Source organism: Stegastes partitus, unplaced genomic scaffold (assembly GCF_000690725.1).
Source record: "Stegastes partitus isolate 25-593 unplaced genomic scaffold, Stegastes_partitus-1.0.2 Scaffold521, whole genome shotgun sequence".
NCBI lineage: Eukaryota > Metazoa > Chordata > Actinopteri > Pomacentridae > Stegastes > Stegastes partitus.
In genome coordinates, this window is record NW_007578252.1 from 366,588 (window position 1) to 375,669 (window position 9,082).

The following is a 9,082-nucleotide window of genomic DNA, read 5'->3' on the forward strand; positions in this document are numbered from 1 at the left end:
ATGCAGCTGTAACCTCACATGGGCTGTGTTTACAGTAGATAAGACGATATGCTTGATGACCACAATGGTAAAGGTTTCATACACTTAAATCCTCTCTCCTTTCCCTCCCAGCTACCCAGAGAACGGCGTGGTGGAGATACGACCGGTTCACGTGCGGCCACGTGCCAGAACCATACTGCGGTGGGACCAGCTCGAGGTGGGCATGCACGTGATGGTGAACTACAACATGGAGACGCCAGACGAGAGGGGCTTCTGGTTCGACGCCGAGATTCTGACCCTCAATCAAACCTCCCGCACCAACAAGGAGCTCCGAGTCAACATCCTCCTGGGGTGAGGATCTTCCTTCCTAGGTGGGAGGGTGATGCATTGGGCGTTAAAGGATGATTGTTGTTTTGTTTCCTTCTTTAGAATATCTCTTTGGCCAATTTTTTTTTGTTTGTTTTTTTCTTCCCTCTCTTTTCTTGCACTTTCATCTCTCTTTCTTCCCCTCTTTGTCTCTCGCTCTCCCCTCAGGGGTCCTGGAGATGTAATTGGAGATTGCAAAGTTCAGTTTCTGGATGAAATCTACCAGGTGGAGAAACCAGGAGCTCGTGCACTGTCGGGCGCTGACGGACAGTTTAAACGTACGAACCGGCTCTCAAAACGCTCGCCCAGAGTACTAGTTTTGACGATAAACTGACGTGCAGCAGTCGCATGATATCGTCTTTCTGTCCGTATGTGTGCGTGAGTGTTCCTTTTCTTGTTTTTGACTCCAGGGAAGAGTGGGCCGGAGTGTAAGCACTGCAAAGCCGACCCTGACGCAGAGTGTCGATTCTGCTCCTGCTGTGTGTGCGGTGGGAAGCAGGATGCTCACATGCAGCTGCTGTGTGATGAGTGCAACATGGCGTTCCACATCTACTGCCTCAACCCACCACTGGCCACCATCCCAGACGACGAGGACTGGTGAGAGAGAGAGAGAGAGAGAGAGAGAGTAGCTCTACAACTAGCCAGAAGATTCTACGCTTCATGGTTGTTTCCAAAGGCTGATTAATGGCGTAGTAATTAAGTGGTGATTGAGGTTGAAACCAATAAAAAAATAAATAAAGTTATGCCCTAACAGGTGGGAGTTTATTCACTGCGGAGACTTTCAGGGCTTCTCTGCCAAACAGAACTGAGCATGTAAACAATCATTTTTTTGTTCCTGATACTGAGAAGACGATCCCCACCCTCCTTTTGTGTTTTGGGCGTCTTTTATTACTTTATAACAAGCTTCTTGTGTTGTTGGAAAACGGCTAAAAGCACTGATCAGGGAGCTTAACGATTAACAGGTAACTGCTAGTAATAAGTTAGCAGAGAGCATTGTGGGGGTTTAGCGAGCAGTGGGCACCATGACAAAGACTTCTGTGATGGTTAATAAATATCGGCACATGTTCACATCTTTAAAACAAGCTGCAGTTTTGTAGGTCTGTGTACCTGTAGCTCAGTGGTGTATGTAGCCAAGCCTTAATAGCAGCCTATGTCATGTGTCCAATGTTTAAAGTAGCTATATGATATAATGTACATTGCATTTAATTTGTGTTATCAATTAATGAATACTTGATTGATAACACAGCAGATTGTCAGATAAGAAAATTGTTCAAAATTTGCATCGCTAGTGCTGATAACACTGCTGTGAGATGTTGTATGGGGGTCATAGATAGGATATCATTGATGTCTTTGTTATTTGCAAAAAACAAAGAACTCATAATTTATATATCAAATCAAGTTTATTGTCATTTTGCTGCACATACAAAAGTAGTACAAACAAGATGAGAGAGAGTTTCTTCATATATACATTTATTTATATGTAATGGAGCATTTGCTGTGGAGGACAGCTGATGGACTGAGTATGCAAGAATGTTCAGATCAGATTATATAAATGTTTTCAGTTATTCGGTTTTTTCTCATACAAGTCAAAGAAGAAAGAGAAGTTTGAAAAAGAAAATTTTGCAAGACCCCTCATCCTTCTTTCCTCATTTGCCTTGATTTTGCCTTCTATCCATTCATCTATTTATTTATTATTTTTTACATACATGCCTGTGTGTGCGAGTAGGTACGCTTGTGTATATGAGAGTAGAATTGTATATCTATATGTCTGTATGTTTTTATTTTCTTTTACCTTTGCCGTTAAAAACAAAACTTGAATACTATAGTCAAAGTAAGTCTGCTCTACTTTCACATTAGTAACTTCTCAACAGAAACGTTTTGGTGGTTGCAGCATTTCTTTTTAGGCAGCTTATGTCTGAATTTCAGTCTGTGCCAGAATAAGGCCAATATATATACTTTGGATTTAACCTGACTGTCAGAATACTGTGATCTAAACCTCTCAGATATCAAAAGCACTGAGCAGGAAATTACTTTTTTTTTTTTTTCTCCTTCTGCCAGGTACTGTCCAACCTGTAAGAACGACACCAGTGAGGTTGTCAAGGCGGGCGAGAAGCTCAAAGCCAGCAAGAAGAAAGCCAAAATGCCTTCGGCAACGACTGAGAGTCAAAGGGACTGGGGAAAGGTGAGACCTAAGGGCACCCGAAGACAAACGGAATACCAGGTGGACTGACAGCTGCTCTGTTAGACCCTAAGTAAAAATTTAACATTAGGCCTGAGGAAAGGCCCGTGGTCCTGCTACAGACTGACTTGAAGTAGCAAAGGTAGTGTGTCAAAAGTTTTTTTTATCAGCAACAGCCACTTTTCTCGGTTGCTTTTACCATCAGTTAAATACCAAAGTGACTGAAAATGCTTGAGTCTCTTTTCATGGGAACACTCTAGTGGTCTGTAAACACTTAGGACAGAAGATAGATGGAGCATTTTCTGTGTCCACCAACCAGGTTTACACTTGGTGCGAGCAATCCATTTTCCAAAATTTAAAAACCAGATTGCTGACGATGCTTTATGATTATATGTCAACAATCTTTTGAAATGCTGCATTTTCCCTTCTGGAAATAACATTTTCAAATTCATACACTCGAGACAGAATCTGTGTCTCCAAGACAACACGAGTTCAAAGAAGAAGTGGACTTGAAGTGTCTTAAGGGTTTGACTACTTTTTATTTCCAGACATGCTGTTTTCATGTAAATGTCTGTGTTTGAAACAGCCTAATACATCCGACCACAGAGGTTAGTCTGACCTGAATTATAGGGGGGGGCATGATAGCAATTCACAATTCAGTTTATCGGTATAAAGGTCATGTTAACAATATCACCAAAACATCAAGGAGGGTGTAATTCCAAAACACTAAAGAAAAAGAATGAAGAAGAAAAAATACATGCAGTTACAACAGAATCTGTTTTTGCCGTCATCTAGTTCTGTGAAGTTTGGGATTCGTTTACCTTTTGAAGTATTCCTCTTTTAGACCATCTTCGTTGCTCCCTTACTTTTCGTGACCAGCCTCTTTCTTCTGCTGGAAGCCTCGACTTTTCACATCGTTCTTCCCCGACGGCTCGGCTGTGGTCACCGAGCTGGTATTTAGTCAAGATCTGCATCTGCTTTTCACGTCAGGAGATATTCTGCATTTATATTCATGGTTTAGGGCTAGGTACCAACAAAGTTTGTTTTGGTTTGATTCCTACATTGTTCCCGACAAGCCTGTTTATCCATGTAATAACTTGGTCGAAGTCTGATTAGAGGTTGGAGAGCAGAGCTGGTCTGAGGTCGATCAGTGTCGGCTTTTATTGATAAATCACGGTACCGGTTGACAGAAGACACTTTTGTGGTCGGTGTGTGTTGAAGGCTCGATCTGGGATGGAACCGAAATTGAAGTGTTCTGTTTTTTCAGTGTTAATTATCAGTGGGTGACGGCCTATGATGTGATATCGGCACATCGTTTGTATGAAGGCTCAAATGAAATATTGACACTGACAAGCTGATGATGCCTAAAAGTTTTTAGTTTTGTTTAAAAATCTTACATAAAAATAAATATAGCATGGCTTAGAGTAAGTACAAGTAGTTTTCTTCGTTCTTTCTTAAATGTAGCCGTAATATATTAATTTGACTACAGCAGGGACCTGATGTTATGCATATATCAGTATCAGCATCAGCAAAAGGTTAGAAAATATCGTCACACCAGATATCGTCAGAAATCCAATCATGTGCATCCCTACAGAATCGACACAGAACTGATTGTGCTTAAATGAAAACTGCTGTTACACGATAGGAGCCTGTAACCTGCAGTCGCCGTTGCACAACCTTGGCACCAAAAGTTTGGCCGAGGCCGTTCGTTAGCTGATTGATTGATTCGCTCATTCATTATTCATGCATCACACGTGTTCCGTTTACTTCCGACAAACAGCTTTGTACCTCCCTGTATCTTTTATGCGCTCGGTGTAATTGTCTGCTGTGTGTTTTGCTCGATCAGAGACATGTCGAGAGTTTTGTTTGTACCTTTTCAGAAGTCTTCTCAGATGTTGCCTGAGCACACTGCGCGTATTCCTGAGGATTAAGTGATCAGTGGAGTTTTTGATCCAGTCAACATTACTTACTGTCGACCTAACTTTAGATCAGGTTTGATGGAGTTCCTCAGTAATGTCGTGCTCGGTTTTGCAAACGCCTGCAACTGTAATTACTGATGGATTAGTGATTATTAAGCTTTTCTCATATAATGATAACATGACTAATGAACACCTTATAAACCTCCTCCTTTGACTTTTTCGTGGCATTACAGAGCACAAGCCGGAAAATTACGTTTACTTTTTTTTTTAACTTGGCAAAAACTTGTATCATTGGAGCTGCTGAGGCATAAAACGAGACCGGAGGAAGACATCTGACATGTATTTAAATTTGTTTAAAAAGAGCATCTGTTTTTATCATACTGTTAAATATTTTTCCTCAAATTCTCCTCAGAGTCTTCTCATGGCAACACTTTTGAGATATTGTGTGGCTCCTTTCCATCCTGGCCTCGCTGTCTCCCCGACGCTCTGCTCCATGGTGTAATGCGAACAATGCCATTAAGCATGACTTAGCCACTTTCCTGGAACTGCCAATGGAAAATAACTCCTTTCTTTACCAGAATGCTCCCTTTCTCTGTGGACTAATTGAAAACAGCCTGGCTTGTGTGTTTGGGCAGATTTAAGTGCTGTGAGTCACACGGCATTTGTAGTTGACTTTAATATTATCGCAGAGTTTTAAGCCTTAAAATATAATGTATTTCAAAAGCTTTTTGTGGATTCATATGCTCATCATTTCTCTATATGTAACATCATTTTCCTTTAGCTATTGACCACAGATTTAGCTATGTTTGATACTCTTATAACCACTCTGCTCTTGAATGGCTTAAATAAATGCTGTTTAAAAGCATTTGCAGCCATCTCGGCATTTAATGGTATTTATTGTGCACATACAGTCATGACTCAATAATCCGACCCTTAGCAATCCGAAAACCTTGCTACCCGACAGGTTCCGACGAACAGAACCTATTAAAAATAGCCTTAACATACCGACAGCCTTGGATTCTGACTCTAGCATGACATTTTATGTCACAAATAAGGATAGCGACGTATTATCTGACTCAACAATCTGACAGATTGGCTACGTTCAGACTGCAGGACTTGATGCTCAATTCAGATTTTTTTGTGAAATCAGATTTTTTGGTGAGTTTGTTCACATTTCCAATTAAATGCGACTTGTATATGATCTGCTGTGTGAACTTCATACGACTCAAAAGTGTCCGGCATGCTCAGAAGAGGACACGACGACGTCACACACAGCGAGCGTGCTCAGTGTTTATGGAAGTAAATATGGATGGTGGCGGCGGCAGGGAAGTGGTGCCGCTGCCACCGCCGTCACCGATGGTGGAAACAGAACTGTGACCACTACCTAAACTAGCATCAGCAGCCAAGCACTGCCTGTGTGTTCCAGACAGGGTGGACATGCCCCTCCCTGACCACGCTAAATATTTGGATATTCATCATTAATTGAGCCCAGAAAGTGCTACTGGGACCAGCCCTACTAGTTATTATAACAAATATAATCACTGCATATTAACAACAAATGAGCCTTCCAACATCAAGCCCTCCTCGTATCTGGACCTCCGTCTTGACAATCCGACAGCCTTGCTATCCGACATAAAAGACGACTTTACATTTAGTGTCGGATTATCGAGTCATGAATGTATGTCAAATTCCGTTTTCTTTCTTGATGTAATTGCAGGGTATGGCCTGCGTGGGGCGTACTAAAGAATGCACAATTGTTCCTTCAAACCACTATGGACCCATACCCGGTGTTCCTGTTGGAACCACATGGAAGTTCAGAGTACAGGTAAGGTCAAAAAACCTAACAAATACTTTTACTATAAAAACTATAAGAAAGCAGTTTTAGAGGTCTTATCCTACACTTCTGTGCCTTTGTCCCTTCAGGTGAGCGAGGCAGGCGTTCACAGGCCACACGTCGGCGGGATCCACGGGCGCAGTAATGACGGCTCCTACTCGCTGGTGCTGGCCGGGGGCTTTGAGGATGAAGTGGTGGGTTTTATGATGCGTCGCCCTCACTGCTAGTTTACTGTGTCACATGTGAAGTCCGGGATCTGTCCTTTGCAACAGCATGCCGATCACTGTGTTATGGTTACTGGTAGGACCGGGGAGATGAGTTCACCTACACAGGCAGCGGGGGTCGCGACCTCTCAGGAAACAAGCGGATTGGAGAGCACTCTTTCGACCAGACCCTGACCCACATGAATAGGTAGGACGCTTCTATCTGGGTGTGCCTCCTTCCTGTTGCTCTGTTACTTTGGACATAGAATATATTAAAAACTAGACAACCCTTGTGTCTTGCTTCAGGATGATTTGCTTCAAGCTCAGGTTGTCAAACTTGAATTTTAAAAACTGATATTGTTTAGCTGAAAAAACTTCCCCTATTTACTTCCTAACAGAAATCCATCAGTGATTATTCTGACTCACCCTTGATAAACGTCTTTGGCTCCTTGTTCCTGCAGGGCATTGGCCTTAAACTGCGATGCACCTTTGAATGACAAAGACGGAGCAGAGTCCAGGAACTGGCGGGCAGGAAAACCCGTGAGAGTCGTGCGCAGCTCCAAAGGTCGACGGATCAGCAAATATGCTCCTGAGGAAGGAAACCGCTACGATGGCATTTACAAGGTACCATCAGACGTTGTGCACCAAAACCAAATCTGTTCAGGTCAACTCTGTAGAATCGAGCCCCTCTTAAAACTCTGTAACTGAGCAAGCCAATAAAATCCTGCAACAGTAAATAACCCCACAGTCCCAGAACAGTAGCATTTCCTGTTATTTTAGAAAATGTTGTGGTAAAGCAGAAGCTCCTTGATTCTGCTTCACCTCACAGACCAGTTTAAATTCAAAAAAGCTCTTTCTTTGGTATGAAATTTACTGTTATTGTGGTTGTTGGTGGCTCGCAGGTGGTGAAGTACTGGCCAGAGATTGGAAAGTGTGGTTACTTGGTGTGGAGGTACCTGCTGAGGCGGGATGATATGGAACCGGCACCGTGGACACCCGAAGGTGTGGAGAGGATCAAAAAACTGGGGCTCGCTGTTCAGGTTAGTCTGCAGCTAGTACCGTATAAACCATTCCATGTATGTGTGCATAAAATATGATACAGCACGATATGTAGCGTAAACAGCAACTTTGCATGTGTATTAAATCATTTTATATGATTCATGAAGTGCTAATGTAGAGCTCCACTGGCTTCATTCTCTTTGTGCATCCAGTTCGCAGACATAAAAACCAGAGAAGAAGTTCAAATTGAAGAAATAATAACTCTGTGTTTGTGTCTCTCCCTGTGTGTCTGCAGTACCCACCAGGCTACCTGTCGGCCATGGCTAACAAAACAAAGAAGGAGGCCTGCGCCAGACCCGGTCGCGGCGGCCGGACTAAGCACTATCCCGGGAGGGGGAGGCCACGGAGACAACGCAAGATCAAGGAGAAAGAGGAAATTGATGAGGAAGAGGAGGATGAGCCTCCGATGGAAAACATGGAAGAGGAGGCGCCACAAAGTAATGGAGAGCAGAAGACAACCGAAGATAGTGGTGGGTGCTTTTACAGATGAAGCTCAGAGCAAGTCAGACAAGGTGTTGTGAGAAGAGGACAAGTGAGGACGGCGTGATCAACCTTAATAAAGATGGCGGATTATTATCCACCAGGATCTCACTTACCTCGAGCATGGACCCCTGTAGATGTTATTTATCTAACAGCTTAGTTTTACTGTTCATGATTGATTTGATTCTCTCAGAGTAGCTTCCACTTTTTAAGTCATATTTGTGTGTCTGTGCCAGAATCGTCACCAGCAGCCGAACCTCCGTCTAAACGGGTGAAGATAGAGGAGACCTTCCAGCTGTCAGAGCAGCAGCAGCAGCTGATCCGAGAGGACACAGCCAACAAGAAACTCTGGGATGAAGCCATGGAAAACCTTAAAGAAGGACCGGTATGAATCCCAGCACATTATGACACTACAGACTAGTTACATGCTGTCAGGTACGCCTCTTCATCACGTTCCCCTTCACACTGAACGTAAACAAACACACTGGGCTCCTGTGGATGTTTCTGAACGGCTGACTGGGACTGTTTTACAGGACATAGCAGCTAGTTGCAGATTGGGATGTGATTATTCCCAAATTTGCAGAGTGCTATGGTATGGCCTTCGTTGGAGTTTTTTGCACAGTGGGCAGAAGTAGCACAGGGTTTCTGGAGAATTTGGAACTTCCTAATGTGTTTGGGCACCATCGATGGAAAGCAATTACAAATCAAAGCACCTCCAATGTTCGGCAGCAACTACTTCAGTTACAACTCTTTAAATGATGAATTAAGAAGGTGTGGATGACGGAGACGCTGCTCGCACAGACTCGCCTCAAAACAAGCGTTTGTTTTGTGCCCCATTCATTTTTTCTGGCACATGCACTGTCTGTGCACACAATCTGCACAGTCACACATTTTGGGCTGCACACGGGCGCCCACATCCCTTTTGGGCAGATGACACAATTTGTGTCATTCTCCTCTCTTGCACACCATGAATTGGCCTTAACACATTTCAAACCTATGAAACTGTGTTTAAGGAAGCGTTCAAGAGATAACTCACCCCATCCACCCTCCAAGAAAATGAAAT

General features: G+C 43.2%; 1 protein-coding gene across 1 annotated transcript in view; it reads left to right on the forward strand.

Moving 5' to 3' along the window:
- The window catches only part of uhrf2 (ubiquitin like with PHD and ring finger domains 2), a 45,903-nt gene that overhangs the window by 31,409 nt on the left and 5,412 nt on the right, over nt 1–9,082 (forward strand). Inside the window, exons 4-14 of the mRNA XM_008287801.1 lie at nt 112–330; nt 514–623; nt 756–942; nt 2,404–2,527; nt 6,161–6,268; nt 6,367–6,471; nt 6,582–6,688; nt 6,942–7,104; nt 7,383–7,520; nt 7,775–8,009; nt 8,256–8,404. Of these exons, the coding sequence (XP_008286023.1) occupies nt 112–330; nt 514–623; nt 756–942; nt 2,404–2,527; nt 6,161–6,268; nt 6,367–6,471; nt 6,582–6,688; nt 6,942–7,104; nt 7,383–7,520; nt 7,775–8,009; nt 8,256–8,404 (1,645 nt within the window). The remainder of the gene's footprint in view (nt 1–111; nt 331–513; nt 624–755; nt 943–2,403; nt 2,528–6,160; nt 6,269–6,366; nt 6,472–6,581; nt 6,689–6,941; nt 7,105–7,382; nt 7,521–7,774; nt 8,010–8,255; nt 8,405–9,082) is intronic.